A 25,160-nucleotide genomic window follows, 5' to 3' on the forward strand; every position below is an offset into this window, starting at 1 on the left:
AAATGCTATGAACACACAAAGTCCCAGATCGAAACCCTGGTTTCAGAGGCGTAGGAACCTGGTGCAAAAAATTTCTTGTCACATTGATTTTTTATTTTTTTTTGCCTGCAAAATTGGTTTTACGTTATTTCATATTTTCTTACAAAGGAATGTAGGCGACTATGGACAGATACTTAAATCTACAGGATGGATTGTGTTTTGGCTTGTGTTATTTTATTTATATTTATTGTTTATTTATCTAATAAAATTTATTTTTAAAAAACCTGCAAAGTGGTTTACCAAAACAAAAAACAAAAAAAAACACCGCAGCAGTAAAATCAAGAAAAATTAACAATCTTACCTTAAAACATACAAAAGCTAAAATATTAAAATTACAATTACTTCAACTTCCTAAGCATCTAGGTATGCTTGCCTAAAGAAGAATGCTTTTAGCAGGTGCCCAAAAAGAGTCTAGCAAAGGCACGTGCTTCGTTGCAATAGGCGGGGAGTTCCAAAGTGCAGGTGCTGTCACAGTAAACAATGCAGTACAGATATTAAATGGAACCTGTAGACACAACAACGGAGACTGGAGGTGGGGGAGGGAAGCCCAGCAGAGGGTAGGGCAGTAGGGCAGTTCATAAAAAACTTTTTTTTTTAAATGCCTTATCTTACTACACTAGGGTGTAGTGAAATTTCATGCATATCAGTTAATATCTTGACCCTGCTCCACTGAACTGAGATTTCAGTCTTCACGACATAGGAAAATGGTCAAGTAAACAGCTATTTTCGTGGAGGAGGGTCAAGGTATTAACTGATATGCATGAAATTTCATATATAGCTATATAATCCCTAGTGTAGTAAGATAAGACCTTTGGAGCAGGCATTTTTTTAAAAAAAGTTTTTTTATGAACCGCCCTAGTAGGGCAGTAATTGTTCCTTGATAATTTGTCACCCCCCTCCTGATGCATAGCTGTCAACCTTTTCCTTTTTTTGTGGGAAATTCCCTTATTATAGCAGTGGGGAACAGCAGGGAGGGTTGACAGCTATGCCATGATGGCACCTGGGGCAGACCGCCCCCCCGCCCCCCTTTCCTATGCCCCTGTCTGGTTTCTCTAATTTAAAGGCCCAGGAAGCAGGTGTTTTGGGAGACTTCTGCCTGTCCGTCAGTCAGCAGCACTGGGCTAAATGGACAAACCGTCTGATTTGACTGGATATAAGGCAACAGATATAAGGCATACCATTTTCCAGCTGTGCAAAAGTGGTTAGCTAAAATTGCTTCCGGTGAATTACCATCTCCCCATGAGTGAAAATATCACACTTTCTGCACTGTGGGAAGAAAATCCCAGGAAATAGATTGTGGCAAGAAGAAAATCAGGCTGAGCCCATTCATCAGCCAGAGAAGAAGAAGCTGCAAGGAGTCTTCCTCTATGCCAGAAAGAGCTCTGCTTTAGTGCTTGCTTTCCTCTTTCCTCTGCATTTCTGAGCACAATTCAAAGTGTTGGTGCTGACCTTTAAAGCCCTAAATGGCCTCGGTCCAGTATACCTGAAGGAGCGTCTCCACCACCATCGTTCTGCCTGGACACTAAGGTCCACTTCTGAGGGCCTTCTAGCGGTTTCCTCACTGCGAGAAGTAAAAGTTACAGGGAACCAGGCAGAGGGCCTTCTCGGTAGTTGCCCCTGCCCTGTGGAATGCCCTCTCACCAGATGTCAAAGAAATAAGCAACTATATGACATTTAGAAGACATCTGAAGGCAGCCCTGTTTAGGGAAGTTTCTAATGACTGATGTTTTAATCTTTTGTTGGAAGCCGCGCAGAGTGGCTGGGGAAACCCAGCCAGATGGACGGGGTAGAAATAAATTATTATTATTATTATTATTATTATTATTATTATTATTATTATTATTTCCCTTCTGTATCATGTCTATTCGATTGCAAGCATGTGCACAAGGACTGACTATTCGCTTTAAGAAAATGTTTGAATAGCATCGAGAAAGTTTCAGGTGCATTATAAGTTCCGGTTGCTCTTGTTATTGTGGTAGAGCTATGAATCAGCAAGACCCCCAGTTCAGATCTTGCTTCTTCCTTTATATTAGCTAATCCCCTCACTCTCCTTCAAATCCATGAAGAAATGGATAATAGCATTTCCCTACAGGGTTGTTGCAAGCATTGCAAGAAAACATATGCAAAGTACTTTGAACACTTGAAAGTACTAAATACCGGTAAGTGTCAAGTGGTACTATTCGGAGAAGACTATATTGAGTCACATTGCCCATAGTTCAGTGTGGTGTAGTGGTTAAGAGTGGCAGACTCATAATCTGGGTGACCTTGGGCTAGTCACACTTCTTTGAAGTCTCTCAGCCCCACTCACCTCACAGAGTGTTTGTTGTGGGGGAGGAAGGGGAAGGAGAATGGTAGCCGCTTTGAGACTCCTTCGGGTAGTGAAAAGCGGGATGTCAAATCCAAACTCCTCCTTCTCCTCCTCCTCCTCCTCCTCCTCCTCCTCCTCCTCCTCCTCCTCCTCCTCCTCTTCTTCTTCTTCTTCTTCTTCTTCTTCTTCTTCTTCTTCTTCTTCTTCTTCTTCTTCTTCTTCTTCTTCTTCAATGCACCGGATGAACAGGCCTACCCTGGTTTGTTACGAAAATAACAAAAGATCTATCCACTCTGGAGATTTAATTTTGGAGTCATTTGGATTTCAGTACGTGGAGTCAGGTCTTCTCAATTCAGACAATTCGTGTATTTCCATATAAAGATACAGGAATAATAATAATAATAATAATAATAATATCATCTCAGGGGGGTTCAAAGGAATGATCGTTATATTTGCAAACGTAAAATGTAATAGCACTTAACATTTATACAGAGCTTCCATGAGTTCAAAGTGCTTCACATTAGATTCTGCTGAGTATTCCTTCCATCAGGGCTAGCCAAGAATATATTTTAGGATTGGCCATGTAAAACACTAAATCACCACAATCTAAACTCACGAAAAGACAATTTCTGACAAATAACATTTTCACTTAAAACAATAATTGCGTGCTTATGCTTCATGATAAATCATAAAGGAACAGAACTAGGGTTTTTTTTGGGGGGGGGGAAGAATCAAGATTTGTTGATTTCCCATGGGAAAAACTGGGAGAAAACCTGTGGCTCTGGTCTGGTGATGTCTGATGACCTGTATATTTCACTTTTGCCCTTTAGCCTGCTGCTATGCAGCATCATATGCCTCTAAGCAGCTCTTAGTTTCATCTTCTTGCTGTATCAGCAAGTAAGTCATATCTCCAGGTAGGGTTACCATCTGGTCAGCTTAAAACAACATTTTTTAAAAATAAAAAAAAATCAATACAAGAGAATAGGAAACAACACGTACACATACAATTCTGGAAGCTGAATCGCCATCTCTCCCCCTTGCCCCGACAGAGGCTATTCCTTTAATAAGAGCATGACAGGCAGAAATGAGACACCCTGGGCAGGTGTCTCCCTCATTATTAGCATTCAGGAGTAATTTAAAAACAACGGAAATGTTTTTCGATGTTCTTTGTGTTTTTAAATGTTTCAATTCATTTTATTCTTAATTGTATTGTTTTGCTTTGGGAGGACGAGCAGGATATAAATTTTAATAAAGAAATAAACAGCAAAGGCACGTGTGCAAAACAAAACACCGTTTACTTCCTAGTTTTGTTAATGGTCATTTATTGAAAAACTTAAATAAAACAACAACAACAACAACAACAACAACAACAACAACAACAACAACAACAGTAAACATTAGGAAGAACTTCCTGACAGTAAGAGCTGTTCGACAGTGGAATTTGTTGCCAAGGAGTGTGGTGGAGTCTCCTTCTTTGGAGGTCTTTAAGCGGAGGCTTGACAGCCATCTGTCAGGAATGCTTTGATAGTGTTTCCTGCTTGGCAGGGGGTTGGACTGGATGGCCTTTGTGGTCTCTTCCAACTCTATGATTCTATGATTCTATGAGTATAAGCCTGCCATAGAATAGTACAGTGGTACCTTGGGTTACAGACGCTTCAGGTTACAGACTCCGCTAACCCAGAAATAGTACCTTGGGTTAAGAACTTTGCTTCAGGATGAGAACAGAAATTGTGCGGCAGTTGCGTGGTGGCAGCAGAAAGCCCATTAGCTAAAGTGGTAGCTCAGGTTAAGAACAGTTTCAGGTTAAGAACGGACCTCCAGAACGAATTAAGTTCTTAACCCAAGGTACCACTGTATAACCAAAAATCTGCAAACTATGTTGAGCCATGAATGGCTGTTTTAAAAAATGCAATTGTCTCAGTTGGTGGTGTTTGGGGTTTAAGATGCTAGACTATGGCTTGGGACTTTCTTGACACAGGTCCTAGTGGAATGTTAACTTATGCAGATGCTCTCACTTATTGTCTCCTTAGCCGCAAAGGAGAATTAGTGGAACACTTTGTCTCCTCTAAGCACCTTGGGGTGTGAATACAAGACTGTATATATTGCTTTGTTCAGATATTTTGGTGCCAAGAGCTCATAAGTGCTTTTAGAATGCAGAATAAATGCTGAGGTGGCCAAACTTGTAGGCTCCTCGTGATATCTTTATCGTATGGTCTCCTGCTTGCCTGACATCCTCAGAATTGTTTTATCCAGGCTACTGCTCAAGACCTCTACTACACTGTTTGTTTCCATGCATATGCATTTGGACTTACGAGGGCAAGCATGTGGAATACATTGCATGAGAACTGGCCAGCCACTTGAAGCAAGCCCATGAGCAGGAATCAGATTTAACAGCTGCCAACTATTTTCTTTGTAGGGGCTCCTGTGCATTTAAACCACTGCTGAAAAAATGGAAACATTGGCAGGCAAAGCTTTTCCCCAGCATACCGATACAGTACCAATGAGGTTTCTGCTGGTCACACAGTAGTTAATGGAACAAAAGCCATGTCAGAAAAAAAGTTGGCAATGTGGAATCCAGTACGAAACATCTGTATTATGGATAATTCCCATTTTGGTGGATGAACAACAATGTATATGTATCCATGGGAATCTCCCCCCCCCCCCAAAAAAAAAAATCTGGTGGAGGTGAAGACAGTGAATAACAGTTGCTTTTGGAATAGCTTTGAGCTTCCATCCCAGAGATGAACATTTCTGTCAGGGACTCAAATCATGCAAATGGTGTATTGAAAATTGCACAATGAGATTCACTGAGGGTGAGGAGTGATTTATATGAAGAGGCCATCAGATTCCAGAAGAGGGCAGCATTGCACACAAGCCAATACCTTGCAACGTCTTCTAAGCCACTTATGCGTACAATGTCTTCAGGCTCACTCATGTAGCTGTTTGAGCCCATGGCAGATATATATATATATGCTAGTATATATGCTAGCCCCTTTCTCTGCCACCTTCAGGATCATAAATGACACTTCTCATGCCAGTAAGCCACACATGTGAGCTGAGAAAAAGAAAACAAACAAACAAACAAACAAACAAACAAACAACAAACAGAAAAAAGTATGACTCCATACAGAACAGACCACGGTTCTTGGAAGTGACAAATGAATGTTAACAATGCAAAAGTGTGTATGACAGATAACCAGTCCTGAGCACCTTCTGTTCCTCCTCACAATGCATCTGAGACCCAGGTCACACAAACAGCTGTGCAGTGGATGTTTTAAATGCAACCCTACATAGTAAAACAGCTCCTGAATGCACATGGAAAGGGTGTATCATTTATACAGTCATGTTTATTAAGTACATTAACTAAAGCAGGATATATATGTAATTTTATCTTGCTAATTTTTTCACCGGCCCATTTTTTTGCGTTACCTTTTAATATTTTCTTGGGGTGAGGACCCATGCTGAGAAATATAGTGACTACGGCATGTTAATGTCATGTATGATGCTGACTTCATCGTAATTTCACCGCTGCCGGCAGAGGTGTCAGTGAATTGGTGGTGATGGCGGTCACCATTCGTGAAGCAGGAATGAGGGATACCACAAGTGTGTAACGCCCAGCTTGCTTTGGATTCAGCAGTACATTTCCTCCTTTATTTAGTTCACTCAGGCCTGCATGAAATTGCTTTTTTAATTATTATTATTATATATTGACTCCCTTTGGAGAAGACCCTTGGGAGCTTCAAAAATTGCAAATTAAGGTGGCTTCTCCATAATAAGGTCGCCATGGGGGAAATGCTTGGAGCAATGTGGGCATTCTCTGTTGCTTGTTGCCTTGTTGCCCTCTCCCATACGAATCCTGGTGGTGGAGAGGAAGCAAGCAGCTGAGTCCAACATGCACCGTGAGCTGGTATATATGAAACAGCCACCTTGCAAAGTTTCAGTAGAGTACAGGCAGTGATTGTACCAAAATAAGCTGCCTGAAATCGGAATGGTCTCATTCAGGCAGTTTCTTGACACGTCTAATATCTGCACTTTGATCCAGAGCTCTTGTTCGACAACAGGTTGGGCACAAAAAGAATAAATAGCCACAAATCAGACTTCAGAAAGTGCAATAGTCAGAAACCAGTGGGAGAACATTTTAGCTTCCCAGGATGTCCTGTTACTGATGTTAGCGTGGCCTTTCTTGAACAAACTTCCAAGGGAGACTCCAGCATTGAAACTGCTGAATAACAACTGAATTACAAGAAATTCCATAGTTTAACCTGAGGCCTGAATTGAGATAATAGGTTATCCCTGGATGTTTCTGTTATTATCAACACTGCTTTGTGAAAGATCACTGTACATTTTCCCCATACATTTAAACTTTACGGTAATTGTCATTGTCTGTACTTTTGGCATTTTAACCCCCTTCAACCTTACTCCCTATAATATTCTCTCCCCCCCTTTCCCTCTACAGCCTTGTGTGTGCACAGATATATCTGCCACACTTGGATTAATACTTCATTAGAGATGGACAAATCTGCCCCTTTTGGTTTCTCTCTCATTTTTTCCAACCTTAAATTCAGTTCTCCACATTTCCACATCAGTATGTGATTTTTAAAATAAGTCCTTATGAAAATTCACCAGGATTTTAATTTGGATCTTTTTGAATATTCACAAGTTTGTATGGAATTTTGCCTAATATGCACTTTCTTTCAAAGCAATTTCATTTAAAATAATAATGCACCTTATTTAAAAATAACCAGAGTGAGTGGGGAACAGAGTGAAGCTCCAGTCACTCATACCTCCATCTTTGTTCCCCAGAGTGCTGTGCCTCTGAGCCTGCTTGGGTCTCAGGAAAATGAAGATGGTGAGTGTGTGGTTGGTAGGCCTAGGGGAGAAATTTAATTCTGTTTGCATTTAAAGTCAAACTGACAAAATTTGCCCTTTCTGAAACAATTTGTGGACTGAAACACAGTCCCATCCTTCAAAGTTCATGCTTCTCCAATCTTTGCAACATAGTTCCCTAGTGAAGCAATGTGTACACAAATGCATATGCATTTATTAAATGCCTATATTAGTGAAAATTTCAGACAAAACGCATTTTAGCCAAAACTGGATGCAAAAATGTATTTATTATAATAAATTCTCACTAAAATGTGGATGAATTTTCATGAGGACCGAAAAAAATATTGCAAATGGATGTTGAAATGTTGAGAACTGGGAAACCCATCCAGATGGGTGGGGTATAAATTTATTATTATTATTATTATTATTATTATTATTATTATTATTATTATTATTATGCTTGGGAAACAAGAAATAGAGAGAAGGTACAATTGGTCCACCCCCCGCGCCTGCTGCAGTAGTGGCCCCCTCTGCCTCTGCCACACATTTGAATCAGGGGAGAAAGGGGGAGATCAACATGGAAGTGGGCAAGTAGTAAGACAGGAATCGGTTCCTGTTGATTTCACCAAAGCTTTTTTTCCACAGAGACTTTTGGGTGCCCTCCTTCCTTCCCATGTTCCAGCCATGAACCTGGGGTGGGGATGAGTCTCCTCTTATTTGCTTTCTTAGAAGAAAGTAAAAGGACCCTGTTAACCCCCCTGCTACATTACCTGCTGACAAAGGTCCGTATAGTTAAAGCTATGGTTTTCCCAGTAGTGATGTATGGAAGTGAGAGCTGGACCACAAAGAAGGCTGATCGCTGAAGAATTGATGCTTTTGAATTATGGTGCTGGAGGAGACTCTTGAGAGTCCCATGGACTGCAAGAAGATCAAACTTATCCATCCTTAAAGAAATCAGCCCGGAGTGCTCACTGGAAGGACAGATCCTGAAGCTGAGGCTCCAATACTTTGGCCACCTCATGAGAAGAGAAGACTCCCTGGAAAAGACCCTGATGTTGGGAAAGATGGAGGGCACAAGGAGAAGGGGACGACAGAGGACGAGATGCTTGGACAGTGTTCTCGAAGCTACCAACATGAGTCTGACCAAACTGCAGGAGGCAGTGGAAGACAGGAGTGCCTGGCATGCTCTGGTCCATGGGGTCACGAAGAGTCGGACATGACTAAACGACTAAACAACTAAACAACTAAACAACTAAACAACAACATATTACCTGCTGCCTACCAGATGCTAGGTAGGGAATGGAATTATCTCTCCCACCCAGTTACCAGGCAACAAGTAGGAAGGAGCCAAGGAGGAGAAAACGAGTGACCTGGAGGAGAGGGAGGGAGGGGGACCCTGGAAGTTATTTTCCCCAGGACCCCTTCAAGACTGGCATTGCTTCTCTTTCTATCAGCTGAAGCTGGCATGCCAACTGCAACCCCTTCTGAACAAAGAGAGACTAGCTACAGTGGTCCATGCTGTGCTAACCTCCTGGCTAGATTGCTGTAATATCTTAAACTTGGGACTATCTTTGAAGACTGTCCAGAAACTTCAGTGAATTGAAAATACAGTTGTTAGGCTGTTAACTGGGATCAGGGATTAGGAACAGATCACAGCAGCTGCACTGGCTCCTAGTTTGCTTCCAGGCACAATTCATTCAGAGCGTTCATATGTCATAATGTACAAATAGTCAATCAATCAAATAAAAACAGAAATTTGGCAGTCCTCAGGTCTTGCTTGGATTGACAACAACTTTGGTCAGCCTGACCTATGCTGGGTGGAGAACTGGAGGAGTCCAACAATCTACTCCAGGCATAGGCAAACTCAGCTCTCCAGATGTTTTGGGACTACAACTCCCACCATCCCTGACCACTGGTCCTGTTAGCTAGGGATGATGGAAGTTGTAGTCCCAAAACATCTGGAGGGCTGAGTTTGCCTATGACTGATCTACTCGGACCAAATAGTATTTTCAAGACCATCAACTGTGACACTTTTTCTACTGCGGTTGTCTGTGAGGTGGGAATCACAGGCACTCTGTTTTAGTCGTTGCATTTATATTCCACCTTTTTCTCCAAGGAGCTTCTCAAAACAGATAACAAAATATAGATCACAACAGATACAGAAGAAAAATAACTTGCTTTAGGAAATAAAGTCCCCACATTGGTAGCCTTTTAATGTTTGATGTTTTATTATGCTTTTATGTTTGTTGGAAGCCACCCAGAGTGGCTGGGGCAACCCAGTCAGATGGACGAGGTACAAATAATAAAATTATTATTATTATTATTATTATTATTATTATTATTATTATTATTATAGTTAAGGTGATGGATGTGGAAAGAGGCAGTATTTTCATCCCAATCATACCCTGGCTCCATTTCCAGGCAACCAATTCATCTGACCTGGCTTGGCTCCAAATGTTTTTGGGACAGGCCTGAATCTTCAAGAGTGCATAAACAACAACAGATCTAAAATACGAAAACAGTCATTCATTGAATGCCAAGAATACACACACACACACACACACACACACACACACACATATTATAAATACTGTTACAATTAAGCAACAGAGTGTAATATATATCATACAATCTTGGAATTGTAGAGTGGGAAGGGATCCCCCAAAGGCCATCTAGTCCAACCCCCTGCAATGCAGGAATCTCAGCATACCTTACAGATGGCTATCCAACCTCTGCTTAAAAACTTCCAAGGTAGGAGAATCCACCACCTCCCAAGGGAGACCGTTCCACTGCCAAGCAGGTCTTACAGAAGTCTTATCAGAAGACCGAACGCCAGATGAAAGTCCGTTTCAACTAATTAGCCTTTTTCAATCTCATCCATTTAATCTAGTGTCTTTGGGAAGAGTGATAACACCACACTCCTGAGAAAATGTATCCCTTTCTGTACATTACTGGCCAACAGAATTCCTTTGCCTGTGCTGCTGATTTCTTGTTGATAGATCGTTAGCAGTAAGTACAATTTGTGCACGTGCGCACGCACACACACAAGAATTAAACACAATAAATTCAGTTACCCAGGTTTATGGAATATTCCACTCAAATATCATTCTCACAGGGCAAAACATAACAAATTGTGGAAATAATACAGATTGGCAAAGTTAAAGAAAAAAAGCAGATGCTAAAAGATGTATACATGCTACATTTCTCCCAAATCTGTAAATCTACTCTGTAAATCATTGAGGATCCCTAGGGGATTGAGGATTAAAATTATAATTGTTGTTCAGTCATTCAGTCATGTCCAACTCTTCATGACCCCATGGACCAGAGCACGCCAGGCACGCCTATAACATCCAGGCACGTCTATAATATAATAATTATAATATCCAGGTTTATTTAACCAGGACATGGATTTATATTTTAAAATGGGCATCTATTTTGAACAAATGCTCTATGGACTTAATATTACTACTATCTGAATGTTCTAACATGGAAATACAGAAGGTAGATAAAAGTTGTTCAGGATTGTGAAACAGGGCTAATAACATATCACAAGATAAAGCACAGTGGCGAGAAGGTACACAAAAGGAATTGGATGTATACATAAAGGACTTAAAAGCTGTCAAGATTAAGAAGTTTTAAATGTGATGAATGGGATTATAAAAATAGAGTAAGCATATCCCTGGTTGAATCAAAAGGATCCTACCAAAAAGGCAGTTACATTCCAAGAATCTCATAGTTTTTCTTCAGACCCCGGGAGCAGCAACAAATATGGAGATTCTTCGGCTATCTCTGAGAGAGAGGAATGCAATAAAGATAGGAGCAACACTTTTTTGGAGCATCGCCAAATGTTAAGATGGTCAGGATGACACAGAGGCCAATGCAACTCCCTCGTATTCAAGGAGAAGAAGGATTTGACAGTAAATTTATCATCTCATGAACTAAATGCGGATGTGAAATCCATCTTAAGCAGCAGGAATTGGGAAAATGTCCATAGCTGTATTTATTGGCAAACAGAAGCTCAGCAACTCAGCAGATGACTTCTTACAAAGGGAAGACTAGGACTCCACCTGGTTCCCACTGAGCTATGGAGGGAAGCATACCCAGATAATGGAGCAGAGCTTCAATTGCAGTTCAGAGATGTCTCTTAAAGAGGCCACACTTGCCATATGTACAAAGATAAAATTGACTTGTTGCTGTGCCCATATTTGCTTCTCGCCCCATGTGACCCCCAGAGGATTGCCCAGAAGGGAATGTGGTCCTCTGGCTGAAAAGATTCCCTTGATGTAGGGAGACACTTGAAACATGAAACCGAGAGGTGAAGGCACCTCATATAGCTAAATATAAATGAGCACAAATGTTGCAAACCTCCCAGCAGTCAATGGAGGCAATCTAAGCATCCTTGTTCAACCTCATAAGAGGGTTGAGATCAAGGTCACACCCACACATGGCTTTTCCCAAAGAATCATGGGAACTGTAGTTCACCCCTCACATAGCTACAATTCTCAGCACCCTTAGGAAATTACAGTTCCTAGGATTCTTTGGGGACACTCATGCCCTTTAAATGGTCCAAGTGTGGAAATAAGTCCGGACTGCTTCCTTTATTTCAAACTGTGTATTGTTTCTGCCACTGAAACATGTATTTGGACTTTTTCAGTTTTTTTTTTTGCTGTGTACTACTAAAATCAATAAAAGATAAGAAGAGCTTTGCTGGGTCAGGCCAAAGGCCTCTCTAGCCCAACACTGGTGACCAACCATATGCCTCTTGAGAAGGCCTCTAGCAGGACGTGAGTTCCACAGCCCTCCTGATATCAAGTTGTTAGTCTTGATATAAAAGTCAGAACATTGGCTTTCTGTCAGACAAACAGATGTATTTTCAGGATGTGTGCCATTGTCAGGAATAACCTGGTACCTATTGCACAAGAAAATAGGTGCCTATGCCTAATAAATAGGTAGAGTTGGGAATTCTGGAGTTGGGCCTAAGGACTCATTCATGCATTCATGTTAATCACTCAATGACTGCCAGATGAAGTGATGACCTCTAATTGTATAACCATCATGCATCATTCACTACAACCAGAGCTTTCATCATATTACCTCTCAGCCACCATCTCAGATGCCATCTTCTCCAACAGGGGACATCCACACCTTCAAAGGCAAGGCACGGAGCGACCTCAGCCATCCTCTGACAGACACACATGTGTGAGTCATTGATCATACTACGGACCCATTAGGGAGGTTATACAGACCTGCTGCAAAGAAACTGCAGACCAGGGAAAATTCCCTACTGAGAAACAATTATTTTTGTGCTTTTACCAAGCTCATTGGTCACTAAAACTATTACATGTGTTGTAGTGGCAGCAAATGTCCATAGTTTTTTTTTAAATGGTAATTAGTCACTGCTTCAGAAAAGAAAAGAAAAACCACCAAAGCTTTTCTTTTTTTACTCATAAGAATTGTTATCAGGGATTGTAAAGCTCACTCTCTCCATTTCTCTCTTTGTCTCCTAAGCTCTGTCTCCTTTAAATTAGCTTCCTCTGTACGCAGGTAAGGAGGGGCGCCACAGCGCAGAAAGCTTGTTATGTATTCGCTGCATGCCTAACTGCAGAACCAATTGTAAGCTGCTGCTCACCTCCCCCCCCCCCACACACTCCGGTTAAATAGAGGTTTACCACAAACTGTGAAAATGGATGCTTCATATTTTGAATGAAAAGGGTAAATCAAACACAGCCTTTCCCTTGGTGCGTGCACCTCACTGCCTCTGGAGATTTGCTGAACATTGCTGTAGTGTGTGGCCTGTCCGGTGTTTGATTTCATCCAATCGCCACACCCCTGCAGGCATTTACCTGATGTGGTTCACGCACTGCAAAGAACCCCAATACATCTTTGTTAGCCAAATCTATATGCATGAGAATACACACACACACACACACACACACACACACACACACACACATGTCCTACGAATTGTGGATCAAAGATGCATGAAATATTGAATAGCACCTAGACTGGAGGAGGAATTTAAAATATGATAAGCACAGACAACACCATAACATTTGTGTAATGAAAATTTCCATCACTATTAAGATGCCAAAATAAAAATTAACCTGCTGGAAGATTTTCTCTCTCTCCTTCTCTCCCATTTGCTGATGATTCACCTTGACTTTGTGTGATATTAGGGAGGGAGGGAGAGATAATATAAAAAACCATGATTAGATTTTGTTTTTGTTCCATTTTGTGCACATCAGGTTGATTGTAAACGATGCCTCCCATTTGGCATTCAGAAATATTGCCTTAAAAACCCTCCTTTCCCAAGGGGGGTGGATTCTCTTAGCAATTCAAAGGAGAAGGAGGAGGCAGAGGGAGGGAGGGAGGGGGGAAGAGAATGGAGCATATGATAACCGTCTATGATTTTGCCTTGGTAAACAAGGGGTTAAGTATAGCAGTTGAAGGCTGCAAGCTTTGTCAGGGTTGTACTATTTTTCTAATGCACAAGGAGAAGGGAGGCTAGGAGACAGGAGACAGGGGGGAAATCCAGGGAATGGAGAATCTGAAGCACACCCTGAAGGGATGATGATGGTGATGGGCATCAAGAAAGATAACAGGTCAGGTGCATGCAAAAATCTCTGTCTTAAGGACTAAGACTAAAAGGTGGTATTTCATTTGCCTCCCCTCCCTTAGTTCTTCAATCCTGACTCTGAGTGGTTAAGGAAGGCGGCTGTCTACTGCTGAGGATGGGATGCCAGGGAGTCTCTCTTGGGGAGCAAAAATCCTTTGGTTGGGCTTAGCAACAAGAAGGCACCCCCCCCCCCAAATAATTCCAGTATTCCGAGAAGAGAACTGAATAGTCTCCTGTGGCTATCAGTGAGGTGGGCATCCACTTAGACCAAGCCAGAGGCTGGACAGCTGGCAATGCTGCATTGTGCTAAGGACATGGAAATCTCAGTGGGGGCTTCTGGCTGATACCTCGAGCCCACATGGGGTCTTCTTCAGGTGCTTAGGAGGGCCAAGCCTTTCCAGGACATGTCCTGCATGCAGAATGAAGTCCAGAGCTTCTTTGATGTGGACCCGGCCGCAGCTGGATGAGCTCTGCATGGCAGAGAGCGTGTTGCACTGTTTCTCTTGCTGAGAGGAGGAAGATCAAGAGGGAGACCACACTGCAGAGGACCCTGCGCCAGCCAGGCTGCATAGACCGACACAAGTGCCGAATGGTGTGTAGACTACCACTTCTACCCTCAGCAATATACAGCTCTCTCTCTCTCTCTCTCTCTCTCTCTCTCTCTCTCTCTCTCTCTGTGTGTGTGTGTGTGTGTGTGTGTGTGTATGAGAAAGAGTGTGTGTTTGTGTCTCTGTGTGAGAGAAATATAGTTCTGTTTTTATGCCACCACAGTTGCTCTCCTCGTTTCATCCAAGATAGCTAGAGCTTGCAATACAGCTCTGTGAGGGAAGGGCTACATTTGGACAAAAACAAACAACCCCCCTCCTGGTCTTCTTTGCAGATGCTGTTTTAAAGCCCGTCCAGCTCTGTCTTACTGCTGGTTTTCCAGGCAACGTCACACCTCTTGAGGACACTGGGGACATCGGGTTTTTTTTTTTTTTTTTGCTGAGTATAGCATCTTTCCACTATCGTAGAGAAGGATTTCGATTCAGACAGGCACTGCCCTGAGCAAAGGGCTACAAGAACTACCAATAATTCTTTCCAGTCACCACCTCATTGCAAACCTCCATCCTCTCCTTCCTTCCTTCCTTCCTTCCTTCCTTCCTTCCTTCCTTCCTTCCTTCCTTCCTTCCTTCCTTCCTTCCTTCCTTCCTATCTTTCTTTCTTTCTTTCTTCCTTTCTTTCTGACTCACCATATTGCCTGAGGAACTTATGGGAATCTTGGAAACCTCTGTGTTTCTCTCTAAGGTCAGGGAGTCAGTGTGAGAGACACTGAGCTCTCCTCCATCAAGGTAAACGTGTACCTTGTTTTTTGCTTGCTCTTGTTCCTTAGGCAATTGTTAAGAGAGGAGCCTCAGCACAGAAATGCAGCAGGGGAAAGCTAGCAAAGAGCACTTGCACACTAAAAACAGCGGAGAAGGAGGGGTGGGAGGAAGGAAGGAAGGAAGGAAGGGGGACTGGACTGCAAAAGTCAAAAGAGATTAAGGTAGGGATGCAGCATGTTAAATGTGCACGATGCTGTTTGATGAAACAGAGTGTTTAATGTTTACCTCTGAGTCACCAGGGTATTCCTTGAGTTGAATGCTCAAGTCCCAGGTGCCGCATGGGCAAATCTTAACACTTCAATGCAGGAGCAAACTCTGGGCAGCCTTTGAAGTTCTTTGAATAAACTGTTGGCCATGGGGGAGAAAGAACCCCCCCACCTAAGTTGTGTGGTATGTTTGCCAGGGAGAAAGCACCCTTCATTTATTCTTGTTTCTTTTAGCCCTTCCTTAAATGGCATAGAATGGGGTGATGGGAGTATTTTTAGACCACACTTGAGGATGCAAATTAAAAGCAACCCATTTATGTTTTGTATACATTGTGAAGAAAGAGGGGGGAAATGCTCATGGCGCTATTTGTTTCTCTCTTTCAGCTGGACAGGCTTCCTTTACATCCTCTCCACGTTTTCATGAGCCACTTCCAAGCCCACACGCAGACCCTTCTGGCAGGTGTTAGAGTCCCCCTGAACCTCATCCCACCACCAGACATTCAGAAAAGTTTAGCTTAAAGGCCTAAATATGACAGTTGCCACTGGAGATCCCACAGATGAAGCAGCAGCTTTGCCTGGTCATCCTCAGGACACCTACAATCCAGAAACTGACCATGAATGTTGCGAGAGGGTGGTCATCAACATCTCAGGACTGCGCTTTGAAACACAGCTCAAGACACTTGCTCAGTTTCCAGAGACCTTGTTAGGAGACCCTAAAAAGAGAATGAGATATTTTGATCCCCTTCGGAACGAGTATTTCTTTGACCGAAACAGACCCAGCTTTGATGCTATTTTGTACTACTACCAGTCTGGTGGCAGGTTGAGGAGGCCTGTTAATGTCCCCTTAGACATCTTCTCAGAAGAGATAAGGTTTTATGAACTTGGGGAGGAAGCTATGGAGATGTTTCGGGAGGATGAAGGTTACATCAAGGAAGAAGAGCGGCCTTTACCAGAGAATGAGTTTCAGAGACAAGTGTGGCTGCTGTTTGAGTATCCAGAAAGCTCTGGGCCAGCCAGGATTATAGCAATTGTCTCTGTCATGGTCATTTTGATCTCAATTGTAAGCTTCTGCCTGGAAACTTTGCCTGTGTTCCGGGATGAGAATGATGAGATGCACGGCAGCAGTAGCAACCCAAGCTCTTACTCCAATAGCACTATGGGGTCTCAGCAGCAAACATCTTTCACAGACCCTTTCTTTATAGTGGAGACGCTCTGCATCATTTGGTTCTCCTTTGAGTTCTTGGTGAGATTCTTTGCCTGCCCCAGCAAAGCTGGCTTTTTTACCAACATCATGAACATCATTGACATTGTAGCCATCATCCCCTACTTCATCACACTTGGAACGGAACTGGCTGAGAAACCAGAAGATGGCCAACAAGGTCAGCAGGCAATGTCTCTTGCCATCCTCCGAGTGATCCGCCTGGTGAGGGTCTTCAGGATCTTCAAGCTCTCCAGGCACTCCAAGGGATTGCAGATCCTCGGACAGACCCTGAAGGCCAGCATGAGGGAGCTGGGCCTCTTGATATTTTTCCTCTTCATTGGTGTCATTCTCTTCTCCAGTGCTGTCTACTTTGCGGAGGCCGACGAGAGCGAATCTCAGTTTCCCAGCATCCCTGATGCTTTTTGGTGGGCTGTGGTTTCCATGACAACAGTTGGCTATGGAGACATGGTCCCCACGACCATAGGTGGGAAAATAGTTGGTTCCTTGTGTGCCATTGCAGGTGTATTAACAATTGCCTTACCAGTGCCGGTTATAGTGTCTAATTTCAACTACTTCTATCACCGTGAGACAGAGGGAGAGGAGCAAGCTCAATACTTGCAAGTCACCAGCTGCCCAAAGATCCCTTCTTCCCCTGACCTAAAGAAAAGCAGAAGTGCCTCCACTATTAGTAAGTCTGATTATATGGAGATACAAGAAGGTGTGAATAATAGCAATGAGGACTTTAGAGAGGAGAACTTGAAAACAGCCAACTGCACCCTAGCTAACACAAACTATGTTAATATAACCAAAATGCTAACTGATGTCTAGCTAATAATAATAAAAAAAACAACCCTAATAACTTATTTAAAACTTGAGTGGAACAATTGCAGATGTTGCATAATACCTTGCATTGTAGTTAATACAAAATGTTCTACAACGTGTATTGGTTCTGCATGGGAAGCAATAGTCGTGTTAAGTGACTCTTTTTAACATTTGATGCTCAATAAGCTTTCATGCAACCCCTCCCCCCATCACAGACTTCTGGTTTTCCAATTATATGGCACAATTAAAGCAAAATTATGTCACAATATCAAATGAAAGGCATTGGAGAAAAACAAAACAAACCACCTCCCCATGTAAACCAACAGTAACAAACAAATGCCATCTAGCATAAATATAATTTAATATAGAACTCAGCCCATGCAAAAATATATCCCAAGGAAATAGTATGCAACTATACATCTAGCTTTCAAGCTTCAGGAATTATACAAAAGGTCATGCATAGTTTAATTAATGGAACTTCCATCCAAATTACTTTAAGGTTCAGATTTCCAGATCAGAAATGCCAAAGGGAGAATATACCATGCAGGGTCGTGCTTCTGAACCAAAAATGCTGCATTGGATTCATCCACTGCAGCATGTCAGTGTGAGGCTCGCGGGCGGCACTGTTTAGTAGGACATTTTCTGTTGCTTTGGTAGAGATACATCAAGAGCCTGGAGACATTTCTTTTTTTAAAGAACACATGTATTATTATTATTTTTTGCTGGTTTGGGGGTCACCGACATATTCAGGACTGAAAAGCATCTTGTTTCAAATGCTGGAGCAACTAAGCTGTGGCCTAGAATATATTTATACTGCAGTGAAATTTAACCCAGTATTACAGTAAAGCTGCATGGATATTTGTTGCATGGATCTTAATATTTAATACACAAAATATATCTATTTTCTTAAGTAGACAATAGAGTATACCTGTTTATAGTGTTTCTAGATTCTCCAGTGGCTTGAAGGAGATTTGTGGACATAAAAGGGGGAGAAAGGGAATGTGTTGGGGACGGATGTGGGCCGACCTCAAATTTGATAACCAAGGCAAATGCCCTAGGTGTTTGCTTGCATGAGGGTGCAACCTAGGAAAGGTGATATGAAGAGTACACACCTGTCTTCCACATGTAGGGAGGAACTGGTAATTTATTAATAGTGGTATCATATGCAGAGATGTACATCTGACCAGAGATGGCCAGGCTTATTTGTGACTAAAACATTGCTGGGTTGACACTGTTAGGCAAGTGTAAGCTCAGACCCACAACAAATATTGCTCACAGTGCTTGGAGGCGTAGATAGTTTGAGATCCACAGCTAAGATGCAACAGTATAGAGTGCCAATGACTTTGTCTGAACTTTGTTGACTTGCGTCTTCTGGTAGTGATGGGGCTTATACGATAATTCCAGCCCAAGGTAATTTATTCACGTATGGGAAAGTTGCCCCATGGAAACGAGTCTTGACGGTGTTGCCCCAGCTAACTACAACAGCTGAGGAGATGGCTGTGGATGGATACATGCAACACATGGCTTGGGAGTTAAGGCTTCCTTTGGGAGGTTGCTGTCAATACTCCTCAGCTTTAGAGTAAATACAATCCAAGTCTACTCCTAGTGGGCTAATCTGTTGGGGAAATGCCCATGGGCAATATGGTAGCAGAATTTGGCCAACCTCACACATCAGAATCAGATCCATTTTTTGAGTCAAGGAGGCAATAAGACTCCTGGGTGGACTGCTCTTCATAGACTGGCATTTTAGCTTGGTAGTGTCCTGTTGATGTGGCTGCTTCAGCTCTCAAGGGAAAGGGTAGTCCTTCAGTAAAGGCTCATTCTGCTATAACATCCTAGGAAAGGGGCTTTTGGAACCAGTGTTTAAAAGAGTGAGGGCAATATACCCTTCTTCTCATCAGTAATAAAAAAGATGACAACCCTTCTAAGCCAACAGGATTTGGTTCTGAGGCTACCATGGGTACTCCTTACAGTGTCCTATTTCCTGAGCTGCTAAACACTGGGTATGATTATTTGAAATAGCACACTCAGATACACACAGAGAGTGTGTGTGTGCTCATATCATATTTAGAAGCTTAGGATTTGGAGACAATGTGAGAAGTCCCCTATATATATACATACCCACCCATGCCATAGGCACTCTTTGAAACTGGTCCAAACCACTGCAAATGGAGCAAAACTGAAATCCTCAACCATATCAATCATGTGGATCCTGCAAGTATTACTCAGGCAGCTTGCTTATGGGTCCTGATCTTGCATTGATATGGATGATGTATGCCTTGTGAGGACCAAAAATTCACCAGACCAAAAGAACGTGTTGAGCATGTGATCTGATTGGATCTGTACAGAATTTGGCAACAAGGTAAAGCAGATCCACTGTTGCTAAGGTGCAAGTAGCTCTGTCCACATTTACTTATTGCACCCCACCCAATTCACTTTCAACAGCTTAGCATTGAAAATGATATAGGTTGAATGGGATACATGCTGAAGCAGTCACCTAATTTATTGATCGTGTGCCAAACTCTATACAATCCACTTAACCTGCATTCTTAATGAACCACCTGGGTTGTGTGTATTGGCCCTAACCCATATGCTTGTGCCAAGAGGGGCAATATATCACAATACCCGCCCTCCCTTTAAACAGAGTATAAGAGACATGCAGGCCTTGTTTTGATTCTACAACCATTGCAGGACAGCTGACTCTCAGTTTTTGAACATGGACCCCCCCCCAACATTAGATTCACATGATAAAATGTTGGTCAATTTCTTGATCTTCCCCAAACCCTGCACTGCCCCTGCCAAAGAAAGGCAATTTCTCTAACCTTCTTGGCAGTCACTGCTGAAAAGATGTATAAAAAAGAAAGCTGTCAGGGTTTTCTAACAGCTTATGATTTGAGGGACTTACTAATTATTTCACACATCAGCAGTGCTGGAGTTTGCATTGCAGGATTAGGGCCACCTATGTCACAGTGCCTTGGACCATTCTTGTAGAATGCTGACAAAAGAAGAGCTTGGCATCACAACTCTAATTGCTTGCTCTCCAACTATGCTATGAATTTAAAAGGCTAATTTTGGAATATCTTCCATTGCAGTGAGCAGGGATGGAATAATCCTTCCTATTGCCTTAAGCCACTGCTAAAAATATTCTGTCCTCTCCACCACTCTGTCTGTAAAGGAATAATAAATATTCTAGGTTAAAGATCCATGCAGGATACTCCTGTACATTAGGGGGAAATCATTGCAGTCTATGCAAAAAATTCATGAGGAAGGGGGTTACTTCAGGGACTTTCACAGGGTACCATCCTCGTGTAATTATGGGGTAGGATCCATGGGGCATCAGAGAGTAAGGGAGGCAAAGTAAACCTACAGATTTCAATAGTAGTTGAGGTTATTCATGCTAGGAGTATGTTCAAGATAGAATTGTGAGAAAGAAACCTAGTAATTCTGGGGAGGGAATTCACTGCTGCTATTTCCCAGCATCTTAGGTTGGATCCAGACCAGCACTATTTCACTGAATTTTCAATTGCTGCTCCCGTACTTAGGTTTGCATTTCCCATTCTGCCCCTCGGAATTGCAGACTTTGAATTTTTAGCACCCTCACCCTAATATAAAGTTGTATTTCCAATCCCAACTGTGTGCTCACCTATTGACCGCCCCCTGCCTCCAAAGGTGCAGTGTATAAAAAAGGAGTGGTCCCTGTATGGGAAGTAACCTTGAAGGGGCATCCTGAATTGCCTGGTCTCTGCATCAAAAGAAATTGGCAGTAGATAAGGTGATCAGGTGCCACCAGAAGTGAAACTCAATGCATGTGTTAAGATATAGGTAGAGGAGCAATCTGAGACTTCATTTGAGGCCAGTTGCATAAAAGCTTACACCTCTTATGAAGTACTAAAAAAAAAAAAAAAGTTTGTTTATGAGAAAGAGGTGGAGGGGAAACTCAGTAATGAAACTCTAAACAGGGCTAAAGGGTCATGAAACATTATCTTGAAATGTACCTCCTTATTGCACAAAACTCCATAGCAGAGCATGTTTGGGATTTTGGACACATCTTTATAGCTCATCATCTTGCTGCTTGATCCATCCCATCTGCAGTGGCAATAACCTGAAGCTTTAGATCCTTATCTAGCACTATCCTGGACTATGACTCTGGGCATTTTTTCTGGTGGCTCAGTTTAAGAGTGCCAATCTAGGAACTTTACAAAAGTCACTATGGTTGGTCAAGCTTCTAGGGGGAATAGCTGCACACTTGGGAGCCTGTCTGTCTGTCTGTCTGTCTATCTATCTATCTAGCTATCTATCTATCTATCTATCTATCTATCTATCTATCTATCTATCTATCTATCTATCTATCTATCTATCTATCGCACTGGATCTGGACCCAGACAGTTAGTGTGAGTCCTTTGCTGTAGCTTTTCAAACCCATTATCAGGAGACCCCTAGGCTGATGTAAATCAAAACAACCTACCTTCTGGGCCTTAACTGTGACTGACCACTATCAATGAATGTTGCAAAAAACAAAAAAACAAACAAACAAACAAACAAAACCAGAAGTAGGAAATCTAAGCAGTTGGTTTTTCATTTAAGTTATTGCTTAATGGTGAGATGGTGGAATATCGATTCCGTAGACCGAGTAAAGGATGTGCTGCAGTCGTCTCTGACGTATGTTCAGTGGGGCTTACTCATTAGTAAGTTTTGTTCAGGATTGCAGCCTTAGATGTGCTGAGGAGGTAGGGAGAGAGTAAGCCAAGAATAACCAGGAGAAATACTATAGGCTGCAGTGCTCTGTTGCATCCAAGGTCAGGTTTAAATGGAATGTATGATTGTTTTGACTGTCGCATCTGCTGCCTGGACACTGTGCAGGCAATCTGAACCGTATTCCAGCGATAGGATGCCAACCCTCTATTCTATGAATTGGCTTGACCCAACCACTGTGCTAGAGCTATCTCACGCCCCGTACCTTTGCAGAGTGTTATGGCGCAGAGCTGAAACTGCAGACCACAGCAGGTGGGAAGGAGCAGATGGTAAAACGGGAGTGTCATGATGAATGCTGGAATAAGGATGGCAGGATCTGCAGGTTTAAGGCAGGGCTTCTGTTGTGAGGTTTGTCTATGCAGTGTCCAGACTGCAGTCCAATTAAACTTTAGCAGGTACTTCTTTACATAACTTTGGGTGAGGTTATTCAGGGTCAAGGAAACACTTCTACCTATATAAGCATGAAGCAATACCCCAGGGGCATAGCCTCTTGCCTCAACTAGGGCAGATCCATACCACACACATTTAACAAAGCACATTTAACATACATTTAAAGCACATGATTTCCCCCAATGAATCCTGGGAATGGTAGCTCTGGGGAAACTATAACTCCCAGGGTTGTTTGGAAGAAATCATGCACTTTATACATATGGTGTGAATCTGCCACTAATTTGGATTAGTTAGCAAAGCACAGGAAAGCAGTCTGGGCTATTGGGGTGGCAACTGAGTGTCCTTCAAAGGCTAGTAAGTAGGGTTGATCTTATACAAAATAGAGGAGGACATCAGCCCAGAAAGTCTTGGGCAGGTTACAAAGGTGATGTAAACTGTGAATGTGAAAACTGGATTTGTTAAACCAGCATTCCTAACTTCCATTAGAGCCAATGGGTTTATTGTCTCTTTAATTTGGAAAATGTAGTCTTGTGTATATTACTCAGGTTCTTAAATGACAGCTGAGGCAGGAATAGATGGATGAGATGTGAAGAGAGTGGGTTTAAATGCAGGAGTAAAAGAGGAGTTGGTTGTTGAATGAAGTATAGTTTAGTCATTGTTATTCCACAATCCAGGAAGTATGAGACTGCTTTGGATCTGCAGCCAGAAGCTCTCTGTGTCCATCTGATTCCCTGCTTGTGAATTGCTTTTCCTGCCCCCAATCCAAGATGTCTGGCAGATGTAGCTCAGCGGTGAAAGCAGGGGCTCAGCATATGCTCAGAGGCACTCTTCACTCTTCACATTTCACTGCCGAGCTTTTAGAAACAGATCCAGAACTGAGCCATGGTTTACTGAAGCTCATATTAAGTCCTCTATTTGTGGCTTTCTTGATAACAACACAATAATGTTAGAATTTGACCTGAATCCTCAGTGAATTATTTTGACTCAGCCAGTGCACATGCTGATGCCTTGAATACTTTTGCACCTTCCTTCAGGGTCTCTAAAGGCTGGTTTATGCATGTAGCAGTATGAGGTGAGAATAAGGGAGATCAGTAAGAAAATGTTGTGGCGAGTGTTCCTGTTCACTGCTCCAGCCACCCATGCCCTTTTCCAGGACACTTCATTCCTCTCAACCATTTCCCCGTCCCTCCAATAATCTGTCAGTATTCTGGGGACACTGAGCATGCTCAGTCCTCTTTGAGCTAGGGTTTTTTTTGGGGGGGTGTGTGTGGTGTGTGTGTGGGTTTCCTCTTAGTTTTTTTTAAATAGGCTTTTTTTCTGTAGTTCTGCAAATTTCAGAGTTCCCCCAAGTCTGTTGACCTGACACCTCCCGTTTGTAGACTGGCGGTACTGTTTTGCCTATATAAACAACTGCACTTAGAGCACTGGAAATAGAGGGAATGATAAGGTAGGACAGTTCTGACACAGTGAAATAATTAAAAACAAGGGGTTATCCAGTTATTTTATACTTAGACTAGAGTGCAACTAATGAATCTAGTTAGTACTGTCCATTGATTTCAGTTGGGCAAACCAACAGTGGATTTCAGTTGGGTAGAACCCCAGAGTTTTCTAAAACTGCAATGCACAGCTCCTTCCAAGACAATCTGTTTCCAGTGCAGCAAATGTGCAATTATTACCCAAATGGTGTGTATAGTTCAGATATTCCTTCCTTCCCCCAGAATGAACTTAGAAATATTTCATTTCCCCAGCACTTAATTTGTTATATTTTGAACCTGGAAAAATACTACCCAGATAATGCGTCCATTGCAGTTGTGGGTTTGGAATTCAGGTGTGAAAGTGTCATTTGATATTGCCTGTGATGTGCATAATGATGAATGATGGACACAACACATGGCCTGGATATTGTACTATTGCCTTTGAATGAGAGCTTTCAGAGCAATGAGGGTTCACATTCAGTAATCGTCAGAGTAAGCTCTTTAATAACCACTTTTAAACTTTAGAAATGACCAGAGGAGATAGAATAATGTTCCTATGGTCATGTAAAAAATAAGAGAAAAAGAAATTGTCAGTAGTGGAGTTGGAATTAAAAACACAGAAGTTTCTAACATGCAAGATGTTCAGATCACTAAAAATAAATACACAAACTATATAAAAATGTAAAAACAGCCAAGAGAGAGAAAGAGAAAGAAAATAGCATGCCTGCTAATAGCAGGTAGATGATGAAATATTCAACTTGCATAAAATCATAACAGCTCTGAGAAAATGTATATAGCGGAACATATCTCAACAGTTATCTTCTGCATTGTTTTCTATAACCTCCATAACTCAGTGCTATACCTAGAATGGTCTTAAGAGCATGCAGCATGAGGGTGTGTAAATATGGGCATATTTGTGCATAAAACCCAGAGAAGAAAAGTGAAATACATAGGAGGATCTCTTTCAAGAAAGGTCATGCTTTGTAATCAAATCATTCATGGATGAGCTACTGGATTTACTGCTGAAATCTCTAGTCTTTCTGGAGTTTGCAATACACTAGAGAAGGGCCCAAATCTCACAACAGATCCAGCTGCTTTGACAAGGTTAAATTGACTGAAATGTGACTCTCTCCATTCCCCAGTGTGGAAGAGGAATTCAC

The 25,160-nt window shown here is 42.1% G+C and overlaps 1 protein-coding gene across 3 annotated transcripts; it reads left to right on the forward strand.

Annotated features, from left to right (window-relative positions):
- Positions 1–13,638: 13,638 nt before the first annotated feature.
- Positions 13,639–18,244, forward strand: KCNA2 (potassium voltage-gated channel subfamily A member 2). Of its 3 annotated transcripts, none has more exons than XM_033152442.1 (2): positions 13,639–13,776; positions 15,745–18,244. In XM_033152442.1, the coding sequence occupies exon 2, from the start codon at positions 15,890–15,892 to the stop codon at positions 17,387–17,389; it is 1,500 nt and encodes a 499-aa protein (XP_033008333.1). In that variant the 5' UTR covers positions 13,639–13,776; positions 15,745–15,889; the 3' UTR covers positions 17,390–18,244. The 3 variants fall into 3 exon arrangements, with proteins under 3 accessions (XP_033008333.1, XP_033008332.1, XP_033008334.1); XM_033152441.1 differs by lacking the exon at positions 13,639–13,776 and adding an exon at positions 13,984–14,382; XM_033152443.1 differs by lacking the exon at positions 13,639–13,776 and adding an exon at positions 15,019–15,121.
- The last annotated feature ends 6,916 nt before the right edge of the window (positions 18,245–25,160 follow it).

The sequence above is a fragment of the Lacerta agilis genome, chromosome 6, assembly GCF_009819535.1.
Source record: "Lacerta agilis isolate rLacAgi1 chromosome 6, rLacAgi1.pri, whole genome shotgun sequence".
Taxonomy (NCBI): Eukaryota; Metazoa; Chordata; class Lepidosauria; order Squamata; family Lacertidae; genus Lacerta; species Lacerta agilis.